Source organism: Thermobia domestica, chromosome 12 (genome assembly GCF_964235325.1).
Source record: "Thermobia domestica chromosome 12, izTheDome1.hap1.1, whole genome shotgun sequence".
Lineage (NCBI taxonomy): Eukaryota > Metazoa > Arthropoda > Insecta > Zygentoma > Lepismatidae > Thermobia > Thermobia domestica.
Window position 1 is genome coordinate 45,205,774 of NC_137465.1, and position 23,110 is coordinate 45,228,883.

At 36.1% G+C, this 23,110-nt stretch overlaps 1 protein-coding gene across 1 annotated transcript in view; it reads left to right on the plus strand.

Moving 5' to 3' along the window:
- Positions 1-23,110, plus strand: part of Sema2a (Semaphorin 2a) — a 799,786-nt gene that overhangs the window by 608,189 nt on the left and 168,487 nt on the right. Inside the window, exon 4 of the mRNA XM_081733673.1 lies at positions 8,682-8,744. Coding sequence (XP_081589799.1) covers positions 8,682-8,744 — 63 coding nt within the window. The remainder of the gene's footprint in view (positions 1-8,681; positions 8,745-23,110) is intronic.

Consider the following 23,110-nt stretch of genomic DNA (forward strand, 5'->3'; position numbering starts at 1 on the left):
CAACCAGAAGATCACCCTCAAGTAGGACTTGTTGAAATATTGCTGAAACAAAGAAAGAGATGGGTTATTTCAATGGTGTTCCGCTTCCTTTGAACGCGTCTGAAGATGATTTGGCCGCCCGACTTTAGCAGAATTCTTTGGCGATGTTGCAGACTTCTCTAAAACCATAGCCGAAAAAGTAGGACTTGTAGTAATCCGAGGTCATCCGAATTTTCCCTCGCGCACATCACAAATGGTACCATCCGTCTCAAACTTGTCACAAAAAGCCGCGTGTAGGAAATGATTAGCCGTGATTAGCAAGCGTGTAGGAAATGACTTGGTAAAATTGAAGAGTATGCCAAACACTATCTCCCTGCCGATATTTGTATCGTGTAAACTTCAGCATGCTTTAGCCATTAGTTTATAAGTTACAAGGGCGTTTCAGGATAAATGCTCCACCCGGTTTATAAGTTACAAGGGCGTTTCAGCATAAATGGTCCACCTTGTTAAGTAACAAGGGCGTTTCAGCATATATGGTTCATCCGGTTTATAAGTTACAAGGGCGTTGCAGTATAAATAATCCACCTGGTTTATAAGTTACAAGCGCGTTGCAGTATAAATGGTCCACCTGGTTTATAAGTTACAGAGGCGTTTCATGATAAATGGTCCACCCGATTTATAAGTTACAAGGGCGTTTCAGGATAAATGGTCCACCCGGTTAAGTAACAAGGACATTTCAGCATGAATGGTCCACCCGGTTTATAAGTTGCAAAGGCATTTCAGGATAAATGGTCCACCCGGTTTATAAGTTACAAGGGCGATTCAGCATAAACGGTCCACCCGGTTTATGTTACAGAGGCGTTTCAGAACAAATGGTCCATCGGTTTATAAGTTACAAGGGCGTTTCAAGATAAATTATTCATCCCGTTTATAAGTTACAAAGGCGTTTCAGGATAAATGGTCCACCTGGTTTATAAGTTACAAGAGGTTTCAGGATAAATGGTCCACCTGGTTTATAAGTTACAAGGACGCTTCAAGATAAATGGTCTGCCGGGTTTGTAAGTTACAAGGGCGTTTCAAAATAAATGGTCCACCCTGTATATATAATGGTTTTTCAGTATATGTGAACATATTGTATAAAAATATATTACTAAAATGGGCTTTCTTTCGTGTTATGTCAAGTAAATAAATTAAATTTTGTTCTGTTTAAGCTCTGTTGTATACCTAACGGGATCCCATATGTAATTGTGAGTTATGTAACTACTTTTCTCTTGGAAGGGGGGGGGGAGATTGTCACAAAATTATGTATAATTCATTGTATATATGATTATTCAAGTTATAAAATAGAACAAGTGAAGATGGTATATCTTATTAAACGTATTTTCGTATCGCAACGTTTCCCATACTGAAACATATTTTGTTTTATCTAACAATAGAACATTATGACATATATATCACATAACGGATGCTGTTTAGGGATTTTTTTTTTAAAAAAAAAACTGTTAACAATATAAGCACTATGTGTACAAAAGCGTAATCAGTGACGTTTTTTGGTCTACATTTCATCTTTGAGCACAAGGCAAACATATGATTCTCCCACTGCAAACAGAATTCCGTATACTACCGAAGCCAAAAGGGGTAGAGACGAGGTAATGTACGGATTTGGATTGTTATAAAGCATCCCCTTCCCTACATTTTTTTGTGCATGGCCATTATGATGCTTGGAAGATACATAACCAATTTTGATTATAGAAGGACTGTGTAAACAATAGAATGTTTCATACCATCCTCCTCCTCCCGTCCCCACTGCCCTGTTATTCAATTCTTTTGTATTCATCAGGAGTACCACCTGAGTTTTTATAACGTTTCATATGGAATCGTACAATAGGGGTTATTGGAAGTGATGTCAGTGTGGGCTGTGGTAGGTTCTGTTGCGTTGCAGAACTCAATTATCTCTCTGGGTTCTGCTCCAATTGTGCGCGTCCACCTCCATATAAATCAGATCGGCCTTGACAGATGATCCCCATTGCGAGGATACAATGCTTCGTGATGTTGTGGTAAATATTATGTTGTTCGACATAACCTACAGAAGGAAGGAGGGCTTGTACTATTGTCCTTACGTAAACAAGATCTTTTCATTTCATAGCAGAAGAAATATTTGAGCTTTAAATCAGCTGATTAGTGAAATTAATTAGACAAAATTTATATATATTTTGACCGGTGATGAGTATCTATACATCGTTATTATTTTTTTTATTATGCCATTGATTTATATGGAGGAATTATTTTTCTTTTATAATCCCATTTATTTATATGGGGAAATATTTTTCTTTTGTTATCCCATTGATTTATATGGAGGAATTATTTTTGTTTTTTTCTTTGTGTTTACTAGTTTCTTCTATATGCCTCTTGGGTTTTCGAAATAAATTTGCATTATAGACTATATATAAATTAAATATTATTTAAAGTAAATTTAATTGTTAAATATTGAAATTATACATAACTAAATTTAATTTAGAAATTAGTAAAATTATATAGTTAAAATTCCACTCCATTTTAAGGAAAACACAAAAGCAATTCCCCATATAAATCATCATCATCAACATAGGTTTTCTGCCATTATAGGCAGTTATTTGCTACAACTGAGAAGCTTCCATTCTCCATGGTCTTTTGCTAACCTCTTCTTCTTCACGTACGATTTCTCTGTTTTGATATCGTCCAATTGTAGTCTCCTTCGCCCTCTCCCACCATACCCTCTAGCACGTTCCTCATGATACAGTTTCTTCTTAGCCAATGCTCCAACCAGTTTATCTTCTTCTTCTTCTCCTCAATAATATCTAAAATTGTTCTTTTTTCCTTTACCATCTCTCTTACCCTCTCGTTCGTTTTCCGCTCGACCAGCTAATTCTCTCCATTCTTCTCCACACCTACATTTCAAAAACTTCTAGTCGTTTTCCATTACTTTTGCGCAATGCCCATGTTTCTTCCCCATACAGTATAATATTCGACACGAACCATTTTATGAGAATTTTTCTCAATTCTTTATTCAAGGTTCCACACAATAGACATTCCTTCCTTTTTAAAGGCTTCTTTTGCCATTCCTATCCTTCCTTTTATTTCACGTTCGCATCATCACTAATAATATTGCCTACGTATCGAAAACTAGTCATCTGTTCTGTTATCTCCCCTCCCATTTCTGTATTTGACATCAAAGATGGTGCAGATATTCAACCGTTAAATATACAAAATAAGATTTTTTTCCATTCTAAAGTGATTTCTTGGAAACGTTACACTGTTTTTTAGTGCGGATTTTAATTGTCTATATCATGGATGTGTAACTAGTGTTTCGAGAGTGCGTAGCCGATCCCAAGGTCATAGCTACCTCTTTAATAAGAACAGGTCAAATTTAGGAGGGGAGGAGAGTAGCGAGACTTGTGGAAATACTGCATATCCGGCTGTCAGGACGTAAGTTCTAATTGCTTTAGTTATATGTTTGATTTATTAGGTGCGATCCTTGGTGATACATAAGGGTATCACCGTATCCAGAAAAGGAACCACTGTTAAAATCCTTGTTCCGGTGTTTTTCCGATTTTTGAAAGGATTTTTTTCATTTCCAAAAGGTTCAGGCCGCTATAACCAGTGAAGTTAGGATTGCTAACAGTAACGGAACTGATTGGGGGTAAATCGGTTTTGATTCCAGAAGGGAGTTTTCCGAATAAAAATATTCCCAGCGCTGAATCGAAAGAGATTTTCTGATTTAAATGGTTTTGAAGTAGGAACTGAAACTAATGTTCCTAGAAGATCGGTTCTGGGCACGGAAGCGAAATTAAGATTGAGAGAAATTCGGTTCTGGTTGTAAGAACTGAAATTGATATTGAAGTAGAAACGAAATTATAGGGGTATGTGTGGAAAATTAAAAAAAAAAAGAAAAAACTTTAGTAACAAATCGTTGTAGGTAGTGTTTCATACTTTCGTTTCCCTCTACTTTGGATTCATAGTTGCTTAACATTGTTCGCAGATTGTAAACGACCTTGAGCTAATAATATTTACAAATTGTCAAAATGTATTTATGCTCTGTTCGCGAAACACGCCGAATTATGACTTTTCGGTTGCATGAATGCTGAACAGAATCGATATATCGAAATGTATTTCGAATCTTTTACCCAAGCCCATGTAATTAGAAACGTTTATTTAGGTTCTGAGACCGGAACCCAAAACATTTTCAGTTCCAATTACCATGAACAACGGCACTGCGAGGTTTGTTAGGGCCATTAGATCGCCAAAGTGGGCCTATCTTTCGTAATAGCCGAAAATTTTGAGAAGGCTTTCATAAAAAAATGACATTGAAAGAGAGAATAATAATAATAATAATAATAATAATAATAATAATAATAATAATAATAATAATAATAATAATAATAATAATAATAATATAAATCTTGTGTATACATATTTATCAATCTGTCAGTTTGCATGAAATTGGTAGTGATTTGTTGTTCTCTTTATCCCCTCAACAATAAATGTTTTTCGTTGAAAATTTAAATAAATAACTAAAATTTGTACAGAGACTTCATGTTTTAGCAAATGTCATATTTACTTTTCTACAATCAACCGTTTTTCACGTGTTATCTGTAATGTTTTAATATACAGTAATTTTCAAAACTCATCAGTCGTTTGGTTTCGATTTAAGAGTTTACACAAATTCTTTTCGAAAAAAAGAGAGAAGTAATTTTATCATCGTGTTCTGAACTGCAATTTATTTTAAACTAATTTTCTTAATATTTACAATATAGTTTGATTGTAAAATCAGTTCTCGTATTGATTTTCAGATTTTACGTAGAAATAAATGATTCCACATTCGCGCAGTTATCATGCTCCCATATAATACATATTTTACGCATACTCAGTTATTGTATTTGCACTTCAAGAAGTTAGAAAATATAGGGCTATCGTTTTGATATGAGAATTTATGTATCTAATTTCTTCCCAGGACAAATTTCCATGAGCATTATTAGTTAAACTATGTAAAATGTAACATTTATTTTAATTTTTTGGTAGTTACTAATAACAAACTATTATTGGTATTAATACATGTTTTTAGTATTATATATTTATAATATTCCCAAACTTCAGAGCTAATGTAGTTACATAGGCGATAGCTATTACGGTATTACTGAGTAAATGTATTGATCCATCATAGTAGCATCCTTTTGTTAGCTGTAATTTTCTCCTAAGATAACCATCGACTGCGCACTGCCGTCATGGCTTGTATACACTCTGGCCTTCCATGGCCCCCCTCTTATTTCCATCCTTTCGTGTGTGTGTGTGTGTGTGTGTATATATGTAGACAGGGAGAGAGCGCGCGCTGAGCTTCCACGAACGATGTTAATCTCATAAAATGCTCGTTGTAGGCCGTACAAGGATTAAAGCCTCCAGACTCATACGTTCAACTCTTTTACACCCAGTCCCCTATCGGGAAGGCTCTGCAAGAATAAGATCCCTGCTTTAAGCTTTAATAATTAGTGAAAGGTTAAAGGGTTAATCTGTGTTGTCTTAAACAAAAATCGAGTAATCCTTAAGGGGGTCGCCTAATAGCCTACTAAAGATACTTGTTTTTACTCTTAAATGATACTCCTCGGGTCGGGTGCTCTTCTATGTTCTTGGCAAAATCCACTTAACTATTAAGTTTTTTTTTTTTTTTTTTTAATAAACTTTTGTCGTAGAATTTCAACAATAAACTCGTTAGCTCAGTAGGAGTAATGACTTGTGAGTTTATGTCAGTCCGTATATTGGCTTTTCTTCTTTCGAGTTTTATAGTATAAGCCAAGGCACACAATGATTCTATTGTCGTAGCAAGATAATGCAGTAGTATATGTGATATATTCTTTTAAGTCTACTTTCTCACTGAAAAGAAGCGTCTCATGTGCAGAAGATCGTTTTAAAACTCCAAGTGTGGGTGCGACTCATTAAAATCATTTTTTATTTGTTTATTTATTTATACATATTTCTCGGCTCACCCGATGCCCTTATCATATGAGGATTGACGTCCTTCGGCGAACACACTATCCAGGGAAGGAAAGAACGGGCTTGTATGTTAGATATAATCCCTGACATTTAGCTGATGTGAATGAGGAAAACCCAGGAAAGCATCATTCAGGCTATCTGGCCTAAGAAAAGCTGTAACATCTTTTCCTCCGAACGTTCCCACTGGGAATCGAGCCTAGGACCGATCGCACCAAAGACAAGGAAGACCATTCAATATGCGAGACCGAGGCCATTTAAAAAAATCGAGTCGACGTGTTAAAACAGATCTTATATTATAATGTGCATTACGTTTATATACATATAACATTCTAATACAGAGGTAGTAAAAAATTAATGTATACACACTTTAAAAAAATATATCTCTATATTGAGTGTTATTGCTTAATTTAATTATACGTCACACGTTTAGTGCGTATTACAATAAAACACAGTAAAAGTTGCCTGGACCCGTACAGGTACAAAGTGGATGCAAACATTTCTGAAACCATAGCCGAAGAAACAGACCCAAATTTTGTCAAGTTGGCAACAGTAGTAACAACTCAGCATTTAACTAGTGGACCTAAGGGAAAACCCTGCACAAACCTCAGTCAGAATGGTCGGCCGTTGGAAATTATAACCCGAAACTTACCGATTTTTTTTTTTTTGTTAAGAACTGTTTACTTTCATAAATTGTTAATAATCCTAATTTAGGAGTGGGCACAAAGTAGGTTTACCGGTTTTTAGAAAAATATGAACCAGTTTTTGAAAACTTCCGAAACTGGTTCGGTTATTTATCAAAAAACAAGTTTCAGTTTTTATCAAACATTTCTTACTTCGTTAACTTGTTTCGAAGAACAAAAACAGATACTAGCTTGGGCGAAAATGAAACATGTTTCAGTACAAAGCCAAACACTTTTGATAAGAACTGGTTTCAGTTTCTAATCACACCGATTTCGCATTTCTAACAAAAACAGATAGGGTCTACTGGCTTCGGCGAAAACGGATCTGTTTTCAATACAAAGCCAAAACACCTTTGAAAAAACTAGTTTCAGCTTCTAATCACACCGATTTCGGTTTTCTAACAAAAAACATATTGGCTTTGGAGAAAATGAAACTGGTTTCAATACAAAGTCAAAACACTTTTGAGAAAAACTGGCTTTAGCTTCTGATCACACCGATTTCGGTTTTCTAACAAAAACAGATATTGGCTTCGGCGAAAATGAAACAGGTTTCAGTTTCTAATCGACCGATTTCGGTTTTCTAACAAAAACATATTGGCTTCGGCGAAAATGAAACTGGTTTCAATACAAAGCCAAAAGACTTTTGAAAAAAAAACTGGTTTCAGTTTCTAATTACACCGCGATTTCGGTTTTCAACCAAACATTTCTTTCTTCTTTGTTAACTTGTTTGTAAGAAGAAAAATCGATATCGGCTTCGGCGAAAATGAAACTGGTTTCAATACAATGCCAAAACACTGTGAAAAAAATGGTTTCGTTCAAAAACTAAGCTGGTTTTATGGAGAAAATCGATTTCGCATAAAAGAAACGAAAACCGAACCATTTTTTGGAGAGAACCGAAATGTTAGATTTTCAATTTTTCTGGAAAACAGTTTTGTCCATTACTAATTCTAATTATGCATTTTGGTGCATGTTTTGTGATTTTGTCGCTCCATTATGACACTTAATTTGCAGGTCGTCGAGAGACTATGGCACTCCTTCGGTGTTAAAACTTTCTTCAATTTCAGGTCGACAGTGTCGTATTTAAGGAGGAGCTTCCGGGCTTAAGCCCTCGAAATTTCATCGTTGTTTTAAAGTATATGAAACACTGTTACCAGATCAATCAGTTGGAAAAGCAGGAGATTCGAAGATAAAAAGCAGGAGAAAGCAGTAGACACATACAGTGGTGGCGTTTGAATGGAAATCCGGGGGAAGGCAATAAAATTTGCCATTAGTAAGGGGGCAGTAGTCAAAAGAAGCAGTCCAGAATTCATTTCCGATTAACTACGTTGAGCAAATGAAAGTGAAAAGTCCCGATTTGTATTAATATTATTTGATACGTGTGTGAAGTAAAACGTAGTGAAAGAGCAAAGTGGAGTGGAAAAATGTCTTTCATGCACGTAACGATAACGTAGCTATATGGTACAGTCACGCGTGATCGTGGCGTAAGACGATTTCTTGCTGACGATTGTGGAGGAATGATCTAAGCCACTCTTCCAACCCAAGTCACAATCTAAACAACACACTTGTAAATCTTACAGAAAGTCATAATATAGACGAATCTTATAGAAGATGACGTACAGTTGTATTCTTGTATTCATATTATATATAGCCTAGTAAAGCTCTATAACTATACGCTCTACAGAACTTTGTGTATTATAACAGAGAAATTTCATCTTTTTATGTGAGGAAACATTGAAAATTCAATATTAATAATCTGCAACTTCTCGAAATAAGGAAAAAGCAGGAGATGGTTCACTTTTCGTTTTCCTTCGTAGTAGATCAGTAGAACGTAGAAAAAGCAGGAGATCTCCTGCAAAATCAGTAGATCTGGCAACACTGATATGAAATATCTTGCAGAATTTTCACATTTCCAGGAATAAAGTTAACTAAGAATTATTCTAAGATTTACATAGTTAGAATATTCATGTATTTTTACTCGTGTTTTCTTTTATTTTTCAGAGGGATTCTCTTACGTTGGAGCCCAGTAACATAGCAAACTGTGTTTCCAAAGGAAAATCAGAGGTAAGTTTATATTTACACTTTATTTGTTATTGAGATTCCTACTATTTGCGTTAATATCATACATGTAACTGTTAATTTTCTTCTTAAGCAGCATTGAGTGATAAAAATCGCCATCTATTTATGAGAATTATGACAAAATTTATGCTAAATTAAGATGAATAATAACCATTCATTTCTTAACACTCAAGTATTTGCTGTTTCTTCCACAAGCAATTATTTGCCTTTTCAAAAATAGTTACTAGAATTCACAAATAGATGGCTCTGTCAACATATTCTATGTCGTACATTCATCATGAGGAAAATGATACCTTGGAACGTTCCGTCATGCTTCTCTCACCTGTCAGTGTACACTCTCACCATCTGGTGATAATTTATGGAGATGTTAACAAACTCAGAAAAATATTGGGTATGTTCTCCAATTCGTATATTCTATTTTTAAAACCCTTTACAGGTGCTTTATTAGGAGGGTGGAAAGATAGTAGAAAAGTGCATATTTATCTGAGTTGTGTATCCGAGGGCTTGGTGCCATCCAAATGTAAACGGTTTTCATAAATTTTTAAGTAGCACTGTTGTGTCAGATGCATATGTGAAAGTTGTCTGTTTCCCCTCTGTAATTCAATCTACCTTCAGAATGATATATGATATATATTTATCTCCAGTCATTCTAAAAGATGGTATCAAATAAAATAAAATAAAATAAAAGGAAAAGACATAATGATTTAAACTTTTTAAAAATATATGTATTTTACGATCCTATATTCACGCCTTTGACATCTGAACAAAATATTGTGGGTCTAGAGGCAGTGGTTCTCAACCGATGAGTCGCGACACTCTCGTTGTATCACACAGTTCTCAAAGGTGTGTCGCTAAATTTTAGAATTTAAAAATCATGAAAAATTTACTAATAATTAGTTAAAATCGAGACAGACTGTACCAGTCAACACTTCCAGCGGTCGCAATAACCCTCAGTGCTACATAGAGTCATTATAAAACTAATTGGTTTCCCTATTATAATAGATATTATTATTATTATTATTATTATTATTATTATTATTTATAATAAAAATATCAAACAAATGTGTCGCGATGACATGGCAGTAAATTGTGTCGTCAGTCAAAAAAGGTTGAGAACCACTGGTCTAGAGAACAATAAAACATAAACGTCTAGTAGCTAGCACGCGTGTATGATGTTTTAGATGTATAAGTGACAGAAGAATACGCTTTATTTCAAATGTATGATGTTTTCAGTAGCATTGGGAGCAGTAAACAGTAAATATAATAATAGAAACGGAATTTAAATATCCAGAATCTAGAAAGCTAAGAACAGAATTACTAAATGTGCACCGTCTTTGTTCTTTTTTAACCAACTATAGAGATTATGCAATGCTAAAACATTGTGTTTAAAAAAAAGTGCAATTTTTCGATAAAGTACTGGTGCAGCAAAAAATATAAGGTGTACATACTAGTCCAACGGAAATAGATTAAAGTACGGTATGACGTTCCCGTACGGTTGCTTTACTATGAACTTCTTTATAGCACTCTATAACGATTTACGATGAAGTTCTTTGCAGAACGAAAACAAACATTGGTCACATTATAGACTACTTACAGAGAATTTGTTTATTGGAACTATAATCCAAGCGTAATTTTTTTTTAAAAAAAAGTTGAATTGTAAATTTAATGTTGGCTTTAGTGCAACATTTTATGTGAAGTGTATCCTGGAGCTGATCCGGGATTAAGCTTTCTTAAACTTCCTGGGTTTACAACGAATATAATCTTAATTTGACATCAGAAATTGGCGAAATGTAAGGTATTAAGATACGCAGCAAATGCATGTGTATTATAACAGTAGCTATACGTGTACATAAATAAGCCAGTAATATATGTTATCCTGTTATATGGTTGCTTGTGTTTATGGACCTCCGTAGTTTTTTTTTTTTTTTTTTTCTTTTTTTTACCAGGAAGGCTGCTGCTGAAAGTAATGTTGCGTGTATGAAGTTTAAAGCTGTATGTAATACGTTGATGTTCTAATACGTAGATGGTCATTTTGCATTGCTTTACGTTGAAGTTTCTCAGAGATGCTAGCTGTATAACACAAGGGAAGTACCTAACACTATATACGTCAACGTCTTTCAAACTATGGGTCGCGAATCGGGAGTAGTCCCCTCAAGCTTTGTTCTTCTGGTCCTCTTATATTGCACTTTAGTCCAAAAAGAATAGTTGAGTTGAATTTGAGTTTATCGTCCCGTTCAGCAGCGAGGCTATATGAGACGTGGACCTACTGATTAACGTGGAATCCGAACCACATGAGCTCCCGCCGGGAATCGAACCTGGGTCTCCCACGCTAAAGGCGCGTGCGCTACCCACTTAGCCACGGAGGAGCTCCCAAAAAGAATACAAAAGATTAGATTCAAGTGAATATCGTATAGTTGAGAATCTCATGGTTTAAAGATCACATAATCAAGCCTCTTTTATTTTCTTTCCCTAGACTGATTTTATGAAATTTATTTTAGTATCTCTCTATAAAGTATTCTTGACAACCTTCAATTATTAAATAAAATGTATTTTCTTCTACGTATTAATCATCATCATCATCATAGGTATTATGCCATTATTGACAGGTCACTTGCCGCAACTGAGAAGCTTCCATGCTCCACGGTCTTCCGCTAACCTCTTCGTTTTCAAGTACGATATTTCTGTTTTTGATATCGTCCATTAATCGTAGTATTTTTCGCCCCTCCCTCTCTTTTCTGCCACTGTACTTTCTAACACGTCTCTCATGATAAAGTTTCTTCTTAGCCGATGTCGCAACATTTTCTTTTCTTCTTAATAATAATATCTAAAATTGTTCTTTTCTTTCCTACCACCCTCTCATTCGTTTCGCGATTGACCGAACTAATTATCTCCATTCTTCTTCACACCGATATTTCGAAAGCTTCCAATTGTTTTTTATTATTATTATTATTATTATTATTATTATTATTATTATTATTATTATTATTATTATTATTATTATTATTATTATTATTATTATTATTATTATTATTATTATTATTATTGCGTAATGTCGATATTTCTGCTTCATACAGTACAGTACTCCACACGAAGCATTTTATGAGTCTTTTTTCTCAACTTTTTATTCAAGATCCCACAAAATAGTATTTTCTTCCTCCTAAAAGCTTCTTTCGCCATTCCTTTCCTTGCTTTTATTTCACGTTCACACTCCGTATCACGTGTTAATACTACTAATATAAAATTAAGAGACTACAAAAGATTATAATATTACTACAAAAATATAGGTAAAGTTGTACAGTGTTACCATATGCTAAAAGTAAATGATAAATTTGTTTTCCAAAGGGACAAGAATATTGTAGTTTGTAGGACATTCTAAGTAATAAAAGTGATCACTTGAAAAAAAGTTTGAGAAACGCTGCTATATATTATTAGCAGATGTAGCAAAAGTCTCTCGGTGGGAGAGGACTCCACTTCGATGAAAGGTTTCCCTGGTTCGATACCAGACCATGTTAGTTTTCTAGTGTCAGTGGGTTTCTTCTAGGTTGTTCTGTTGGTTCCCACATTCACATTTCATCCCTCCCCTCTAAAAGTGCACGGGGTTCCGAGTTCGATTCCCGGTGGAAGGAAATTGAACGCATTATGGTGGTTCGGATTCCATCTTAAGCTGCAGGTTCACATCTCATTTAGCCTCGGTGCTGAAAATGGACGCTGAACTTCAATAAACAACAGCATCTTTATTTCATGATTATTTGTCTTCTTTAGCCTCCGAAAGAATAGTGCGACGTAAAACTAATGTTTCATTTAATTTCGTATCAGTTGCTCAAATTTAAAAATGTCTAGGTATTATAGGTGTTTGCGCTAATATGGGAATTAAGGAACTCATTGGCGTATATACAGAATCATCAAGGATGGATTCAATCATCACATATCGCTTCAGGATATGTGTGATATTTTTATTCTTATTTTAAATAATAAATTTGTATTTTCCCGTACTATCTTGCAGAAAAGCAAGGAAGGGGTTTAAATTCCTGTAACCACCCGTTGCGTACGTCACTGAAGAAACCGCTTTAATATTGTGAATTAACTGCAAATGTTCTTCTCCTTCTGAATGAGTGGAAAATAAAGTACAATTATACCAGCATAAAACTACTTTCTCACGCTGTGAAGATATTCTACCAGAGAGGCTCAAGATATAATGTTGCAGTAACAGAGGAATTGCTGGAATTTATGACTAGTGAAACAAGAGACCACATTTGGATTGAATCAAATAATGAAGTAAGAAGCAGGAGAAAATGCATCTTGTGTTCAAAGACTTAGAAAATGTGTAGGATGGTGTTCCGAGGGAAGAAATATACGCAAAGAAGCATTCGCGAGAAGAATGTACGAAAGCAGTCTTTCTCGATTGTTGGTCCATGGACCATCACGGATACTTGAAACAAATCTGATGGGACTGTAGCATTATTTACATCTCATAATTTGTGAAAGATATAAATTATACCGTGGACCCCTGTATGTATGTAATATATGGATTTAGGATTTAGATTTCTGGGCTTTCGGCATCTAAGGCCATTTAGCCCGTCACGATTTGAGTGATGACGTCCCTCGGCGAGCACACAATACGGGAAAAGGGAAGGAAGAAAGGATTGGGGAAGGAAGGAAGCGGCCTGGGACCTATAAGTTAGGTACCACCCCGGCATTTGCCTGGTGTGAATGAGGAATACCCAGGAACACCTCATTCAGGGTGGCTGGCCTGAAAAAGCGTGTTACACTTTTTAGACCGAGTGGCCCCACCGGGAATCGAACCCGGTACCGCTCGCACCGAAGGCGAGAGCGTGTGTAGTATATGGTGTATGCTTATAACATAAATAAGGGTTTGTAACACAAATAAGGTAATTTATTTCCTGTTAATATTGCCAGCCTACCTCTCAACTGCTATTACTACGCAAATACCAAAATTTAAAGGTTCGATGTCGTATCTTATCCTTTAAAAATAAAATAGGGGTCCGCAACTATAAAATAATTGGGAACCACTGTTTCGGAGAAATACAAATATGAAGACGTGGTGGAATGAAAATGATGTATGATAAACGAAAGAACCCTGAAGAAACTTATGGACATATTATTCACCACAAACTCATATGTCCTAGGAGTGAACCAGGAACCCCTTGCACCAAAGATACTCTAATACTTACCCATCATACCTCCAAAAAATAATTGATCGTTCTTGTTTCACGCAATTTATTATCATTATTTTAAATCTGGTAATTTTATTGCTTATGTTTTATCATATGATGTCTACAATCTCTTGTGGCATTCCTGTTAGGTTCATGTTACCGCTACACTTCCAGAAATACCTGTAAAAAATGGTCAAAGAAACTAGTAATAACTGTCAAAAAGGAAACTAGTAATAATGGTCAAGGAAAGTAACAATATCGGTAAAGGAAGCTAGTAATGACGATTAAGAAATTTAGTAATTATGGCCAAGTAAGCTACCAATAATGGTCAGGAGAAGTAGCAATAACGTAAAGGAAACTAATAACAACGGTCAAGGAAAGTAATAATAACAGTCAGGGGAATTAGTAATAACAGTCAAGGCAAATAGTAATAATGACAGTCAGGGGAATTAGTAATAACGGTCATGGGAACTAGTAATGATGGTTAAGGGAATTATAATAATGATGGTCTTCTTCTTTCTCACCTCAACCATAGGTTGGTGGGCAACGTGGAAATTTTAAGACTTTTCTCTCTCTTGGGGGAGCTGTTTTATACTCTAATAAGGTCTCTTTTTCATAACTGCATCTAGATATTCTATCCTTAGTCTTCCTCTTCCTGGTTTTCCTTCTGCCTTTCCCTCTAGCAACGTGGTCTAGGAAACTAGTAATAACGACGTTGGAGCTCGTGGTACTGACCATACATTTCTTCCCCAACCTAAAATCACCGCCTGGTCGGCTCAAGCCCTTCGCGGATTCGTACTAGAAAGTTTTACTTTAGTTGAATAATAAGATAATACATTTTCAAAAGTTTAGAAATGATGGATTTTTGGTATCACTAGAATGGTTACTTGACTACTCTGCAGTTAACATAATAGTGCAATATTTATTGTTTAACTTCAACATAACCTGTATTAAACGGAAACTTGTACGAAACGAAATATATATATTACTCTGGGATTGACTCAATCATAAGTTCTATATAATATCATATATCTGTAGATATAACATAGTATAAATATATATATAGCGTTTCATATATTGCAACCCTGATAGACATTGCATCACCTTGTATGCCGGCAGCCATCAAACAGATCTTGGGAACCGATCACGGAAATGCTTTACCGGAAAGGCAATTATCTGCCGGAGTTCACAACTCCCAGCCCTACGTCGATTGCTCCTTCCGGGCAGCCGGTAATTTTCACGGAGCCTGCTGGCTCCATTGCGCATCGAAATAACGTTGTGAAGAGGCGCTAACAGCACTTTTCAGCACGCAATGTGTTTTCTCTTCCGTCCGTCCGTCTCTGGAAATGCTTTACTCATCCCCTCCCACTTTATCGTTTCCCTCTCCTTGTTACAGTTCACTTTCGAGCAGTATTTTCTGCAGAAGCTGGTAGCACCAATCCGTTCTAGTATTATTGTCAAACACGAGACAAGCATAAAAGCGTGAGAAAGGCAAATATAATAAATTTACGAGTTATGACTTTGTATTGGAAGCGAAACCACTAGTTAAGAAGTTGCGAATTTCTCTCTTTCACAAAGGATTTATACGCTTTCCTACCTAGTTGAGTGGGCTTTGCATGACAGAATATGTGGTTGAAGAGTTATTGTGAATATATTTATTAATAACATTAATATTCCAGTGGTGCCCACCCCCCTTATGTCCATGGCGCAGCCCCCCCCAATTGTCTACCCGTAAGTGTTCTTCCATGAAAAAATCTTCTTTTCGATTAATTTTTACACTCCCTGAAACATATTTATACAGATTTTTACCCCCTCCCCAAATATTTCAATGACGCACTTTGCGTCATAGCCCCCCCCTTGTGGGCACCCCTGAATATTCATCTAAAGCACTCTAATATAGTCACTAAATAGATAGCACCCGTGCATTTGATGTCCTTAATTCTCGGTTTGATTACCGGTGAAAGCACACAACTTTTTGGTACATGCCAGTTGAAGATTGTTTAAATTAAGAGATAGCGAATTCCTGTTTAGAAAGCCCGAAATTTAACCAGAAACAGAAAAGTTATTAAAAAAAAAAAAAAAGAGGGCCCTTACTCTGACAGTGAGTGAAGCTACAATCATCATTTTACATACTTCTCCATGCTATTAGTAAACTAAAGTACATATGAGCTGGTATACGACACGGTTTCCATCTATACGAAGACATTTTCTGTACACGCGAATCTGAAAGAAGTGTGTAGAAAGAAAGAAGTGTAAACACAACGTAAGAAGATAGGAATGAGCGAAAAGAATTTTTCAGTAAAACCTGGAAACTAGGATGATAAAAAAAAAATACAGACTACCGCACTAAACTTTCTTGCTTCAATTTCTTGAATTAAATCATGTTTTACTGCAGCATTTATTTATGAATAATGAACAAAACTGTTTTCGGAAAACTTCGTCCGAAGAAAAATCATCCCCCAAAATTAACTATCGTTTGTAAATTTCTTTAGTGACAAATAATTATTGTATATTAGGGTTATTTATAAAATATGTGAGCCGTTTTTGAGAAAATCACTCGGGGAAAATCAACCACTTGTGCATTGGTTCAGGACAAATGAGTTATGCTTTATTGTTAAGGTATGAATGAAATATTTATTTCCTTACGAACTTATGGACGGACAAACGGACCGGGGCAAAACCACACTGAGATGAAATGGTAAAGAAACATGTAAACAAGTACTTACTGGCCACAGATGTCCATTTTGCGATTGGGCTTACAATCGCTAAGGGGTCTGGCTGTTGCTATCCTCAGTGAGACTCGCACTCGGTCTTGCTCGCGTTTACTAGCCTCAATGGGCTGGCGCTCGTTCATACTTGGACTATGGCTCAGTACCCACGTTATAGAACTCAGCTGTGTCGGTGGATCAGTGAAGGTCCTTGCTGCTTAGTGCTATGCCGTGCCGAAGGGGGAAGGGTGATGGCCCCGAGCGCCGTAGTAAGGGGGGCGCAAAATTCGGGAGAAAAAGAAAAATGGAAGGGAAAAGTAATAAATGGTGCTCAATATCAAGGAAAAGCAGGGTTTATTTTTGAAAAGGTGCTCAATATTCTTGCTCTTCGTACCAACCATGGTGGCGCTTTGTGGCTGGTCTGTCGACCTGACTCATACGTATGAAGGCGCCGTCGTATACTCTCGCCCCGGGCACTGATTTTCCATGAAAAAGCACTGTTTCTGCTGGTCTAGTAGCTAGCACGTGTGCCTTTGGTGTACGTGGTCTCGGGTTTGATTCCTGGTAGGAAAGCTTTAGTCCTAAGTCTTTCTGTATTCATGTCCGGTAGTCCTGAAAAGTTGAAAAAAGAGTAAAATAAAAGGAAGTTTTCTTGTTATGAAAAAGAAAAGTAGTAGAGCAGTCGCTTCTATCGCGAGGATCCCTGGTTTAATCCCAACTTCCATCAAGAGAGCTTTGTGGTGGACAAACGTCGTGTGCGTGAGTCTTTTCGGAGTTCTGTTTGTTCCCTCCCACTTTCGTCATTCCATTATCATCCATTTCATCACCATCGCCTCCTTTTAGCCTAAGTGCATAATCGAGGAATCTTAAACTAAAAAGAAAAGAAAAAGGAAGAAATATGAAACATTTTTTCATGAAATCTTAATATTTCGTCAATTCTGAACCATGCTCAGTAATCAAGCCGAAATTTATTTATTTTTGGATCAGGGGCCACAAAATTTTTGAACGGCCCCTAAATCATTTTTTTTTTTTTTTTTTTTTTTTTAATTGAATAAGCACATCATACTGAATTAAGTGCTAGTTTGGGTTTGGCTACACTATATGTAGTTCTCCAGATATAAGGCCTACAAGAAAATTTTTACCTGAAATATATTGGATCTTTTGATCCAAAAACTGAATAATTCGTAAAGTCAAAATGTGTTCACGAATTATTGTTGTGCAAATAGGCATATCTTTCAATACAATATGACAATATCGTAGTGTCGGCCGCAGTATCTCTGGTGCGGCCGACTAAGCTGTCTTTTTACTGTGGATGCAAGATGATTTGGTTCAAATTACAAAATTAGAAAAAAAGTAAGGACTGTAATATCTTTTTTCTTTGAATGATATAAGTTTATTTAAAAGCACATTAAAATAATTTTAATATTATTCGTTAATATTAATCACAAAATGCTGTGGCCCCGTTTCCTTTATCAATTTCCCTAGGTTGGATGAAGTTAATTATTTATTTAAATTAATTAATTAGTTTGTAAATGCTCCAGGATAACATACGATGGTATCTATTAGTTATTGATCTACGAACGTTTGGTCAGAAATCTCAGTATGTCGTAATCCGGTAATATTCGACCCATGTACATTTGGTGACCTATCAACAATGTACTATTCCCGACAATTTTTTTCCTCTAAAATAAATAATTGAAAGTGAAAGAAGAAATGCTTTCTGATAGTAGCGTACACATAATTTTATCGAGGGGGGAGTTCAAGCTGCCAAGTTCATATCGTTTCTGAGGTTTTGAATGCATATCTTTTATGATGAATGTGTATTTCTTACATAGTATCGTATTCGAGGAGGATGGATTAAAACCCGCAAATCCTGTTGCGTACGCCACTGGTTTCTTCTCATTTGTAGTTATCATAAATACTATAAAAGCATGATAGCAATGTACGCCAAAATCTAATTTAACCTAGCGAAAACCGAATTTAATCTAAACCCACCCCTAACAGCAGAATTACATAGCAGGCATATGCCCATCATGTTCCCTCAGGAACATGGGAATATGTCCAGTATGTGCATTATGTACCTACGAGAGAGATATCACATGGATCGCAAGTGATAGTCACAGTCTATGTCCGCCCCTAGGCACATGCCTGACAGGTACCTGCGGAATGTGCTTAGTATGTTCTCCATTCCGTAAGCGTCAGTGAACCACAAAATTACTCCACCAAAATATGTTAAATCGCCTACATGCGTAAAATGTTTACGTACATTAAAATGAGTCTAAACAACACTTTAAACAAGTATAATAATAATAATAATAATAATAATAATAATAATAATAATAATAATAATAATAATAATAATATACGCTAGGATAGGCGCGAACCACCAACCTTTGGAGTACTAGCAGCGTGATTTTCCAACTTGGCCACGGAGGCGATGAAGAGAAAGTTGCTTGTAGAGGGATAAATTATTGAGGTCTTTTGAATTTGGCTAATCAGACTGCTCCTTTAACCGCATGTATTAGACGATAACCGTTTGGGATCAGATAAAATCTGCTCGCCATGTAATTTTATAACGAAATGACGAGTGTCTATTTACTTTATTTCATGGTTCTTCCATATTCACTTTCAAATAATCGGCGACAGTTGCCATCTAATAAAGTTGATGCGTTTGTTGCTTCTAGTACCCAATCGCTTAGAAAAAGAAGCAACAAATGCATCAAATGTGAGAGACGAATTTAGAACATCTAAATAGCGCATGCCTAGCACATCTTGTGCTGTCAGGGTATCTGAAACAGTATGTACCTAAAGGACCTACCTAGAACATGTCAGATATATGTCCCAAGTGACGACAAAAACAAATGACGGTTAGAGTGCGAAACTGAGCCAGGTATATAAATGCTATATTTGTGGTACATAGTTCCTAATATCAATTAGGTGTAACAAGTACCTAAAACTGAAGGTCCTCTATCATATGTGCCAAGTGTCGGGTAGCTAAAAAGTAGCTGGGACACCTAAATGGCACATGCCTAGCACATCTTGTGCTGTTAGAGACGCTAACCTAATCTAACGTAACTTTTGAAACATATCTTTTTAAGACACTAAATAATTCACAAAATACCTTCATATACGTGACGGCCAATTCTCACTAGGTATTGAATAGGTAGATAATAAACTAATACATGACCTAAATGATATCTATTACGGAACCTGAAAATAGTATGTTGTCTTTCATAGCCAAGTGGGTAATGACGCGATTTTTGTGCATATAATTCCAGATTTTCGATTTCCGATGAAAGGAGGGAGGAGTATCTTGCCTCGAATACAAACTCCAAGTAATAATCGAATTCCTCTTGCAACAGTAGATCCTATAGAGAGAAGAAATATGCTGTCGTGCTTACTGTGTTGAAATTCAAGATCTGTGGCGTACGCGAGTAACAGTCTATCAGATTTCGGACAATGTCGAGAAAGTGTGGCGCCATAACCCCTTGACGTTCCAAACAGACGAAAGAGAAGTCGACTGCTTGTCAGGCTTAGCAGCTTTAAAGGGAAAAATTAAAGGAGAAACTAGAAAAAAGTAATAAATATATTAAGTTAATGAACTATCATTGTATATAAAAAATGTATTATCTATTTCTCTATTTAAATCAGGAGTATTGAAAAACATTTTTCGTTTTCCACCAGCTGTAAATTTTCTTAATATCTATGAGAATACTTGTACAGCTGGCAACCCTGCACAGCGTTCTTCTGTGTCGACAATCTTCCATTAGTCCGCCCGCGATTTCGAGTATTTTTATTTTTCAAATAATGTGTATTATCTATCCATGCCTATGGTAGACTCCGTCTCATATAACCTCTATGTTGGAAAGGTACATGAGCTCTGCGTCAGTCAAATTAATGAAAGAATATTGAAAACGCTGGCATTGCTATTATTCCCGAATTTCGATATTATATTCCCCGTCATTATTCAGTTTTTAATGCCTTTCATTTCCAGAAGAACTTATCTTATTTGTTCACTCCTTCTTTATAGGAAGCCAGCTATATTTAAGTATTATTATTTATTGTGTGGTTAAGGAAAGCTGGCGTCTAATATTAACAGTTGAACAGAAATCGTAGTGCGTTGAAGGTACTATTGCCAAGTGCTTTGTAGCGGTACAGATAGTAACTCTGGCGACAAACTTAAAACTTAAAGTAGTAATTCAGTGACGTAATAATATGACAGAATAATTTGTAAAGTATGATTCTAAAATAGAGTATTTGGAATACGAAAGAAGACGACTCGTTTTTGACAGAAGACACAGCGTTCAACTATTGGCAACAGCGCGGTCAGTGGGGCCACGGTGGCTCAATGCTATAGTGCTGACCTCTGCAGCGTGAGTTCCTTTGTTCGATCCCAGCTCCCGCTTAGTGGGCTTTGAAGTTGACAAACACAGTGTGCATGTGGGTTTTCTATTGGTTCTCCCGTTTCCTTCCACTTTCTTCATTCCGTCATTATCATTCATTCCGTTATCACCGCATTCTATAGCTTCGGTGCGTAATCATGGGACGTTAAGCTAAAAAAAAAACGCGGACAGTGAATTTGGTTGCTTAGAAACAGCGCGAAAAAAAAAACTGCAGTAATTGGCAAAGAATCCTTACCTTCGTTTTCTTTACACCACGTGCAGCATCTATCAAACGATATCTTCCCTTAACCGTTTATTTTAAAAGGGTTTACAATTTCATAAAAATTGGGCACGCTTGATACACCTTCTTTATAGTCAGTGATACGGTGTATGTAATTATCAGGAAATTTGATAGATTCTTTTAGTAGACAGGATTACTGTAATCCACCATCCATAGTTACTATAAGGAAACATTAGAAATCATATTACATAGAGAAGAGATTGTCCATGTGGAAGATTAGCAGTTGCGGGATATCCTTTTTAAGCTGAAGATTATAAAGGCATTCAGAGATTTAAATAATGCAATTTTACATTGTTATTTTGCTGTAGACACACATACAAACACACTTTTTGTGGATATACAGAACTCATTTTAAGCTAAATTGCTGATATCTGAATAGCTTAGTAATCTTGTGTTGTACAAAAGAAATATTGTGTTACAGACGTTCAAAACGGGATGTTTTCAAGAAATTTGCTGTTTCAAGCACTTTTAGGAAGTCATTTTTTCTCGTGTCTGCATTTTCTCCTCCCCTTCCTGAAGTCTTATTTTGCCTTTCATTTCATCTTTTCTGATTCTGCTTCCATCTTTCCTACTTCATTTTTCTCATTTCGACTACCCTCCCCCCCCCTTTTCCATCCTCCGAATACCTCTTTCTCTCTCTCCGATTTTTTTCCCACCTCCCTTCTTGATATCGTTTGAAGCGAAATTGAGTTGGCAAGTTCCGGGCCCTGTATCAGGATAGCAAATCGCATTGACACGTTCTTCCAGCGTCTTCTGGGATGTTTGAAGGACATGTAATTTTTTCACGTTTTAGAATGATGCCAACTTCGCAAAAAAATCACCAGAAGTGTTACGGCCGTTTTATGTTATGAACGTCTACTTTCTTTGACTGTATATAAGGAACTTCCACCTCCTTTGCTTGAAATTCTGTATTACACTCCTCACTACGTTTTTTGTAGTTTTGCTTAAAGTTCTGTATTACACTCCTTACTACTTCTTAAGGAGTTTTTCTTAGGGTTTTGTATTACACTCCCTACTGCTTTGTAAGGAGTTTGGATTACCAACCAAAATTCCTTTACACATATATTCCATATTCACTCGAGTACATCTGCTAAAACCGAATGCAGTAGACTTTACTACCAGTTCCGATTTCAATATTAATTGTTGAAAATATCACACAACTCAAACCAAACTCCTTCACGAGGTATATACGTGACAATGTTAGTTGTATTATCCCACAAGGACAAGATGATTGCAATGTAAGCCGTTTAGAGATGGCGTGGGTCAAAGAAAACAAGTCATCTACCTGTCAACTGGGAGAACTGAATTCCATCCCTGGTTTGGAGACTGGATATTTTATTCGTTCTACCCTCGTTCCAATGCGGTTGCAGAAGGTCACCCAGCCTATTTGAAATTAATACCTGGGATAACCTGGAAAGCAAAAGAGCCCGGAGAGTGACACTGACTAGAATATGCGTCTATTATATGGAACCCCCACACGAAGAAAGACTCTATTAGAATAGAAAGAGTTCAAAATCTGCGGTTTCTGGTGTACAAGAGAACAGGCATCTTCCCCACATATGAAAATAGTACTTCTCTTAATGAAAATTTTAACACAATCTCTCTCAATCACAGAAGAGTGTTAAATGACATGATGTTCTTGTACAAAATATTAAATAACAAATTAAATAGTAAGGATTTGGTCTCTGCCTTTCTCAGGGTACCCAATGAAACATACGTGTGCGCAATGGAAATTTATTTTATTGTAAGAAATCTCGAACAAATGTAACAAAACAGTCACCAACGT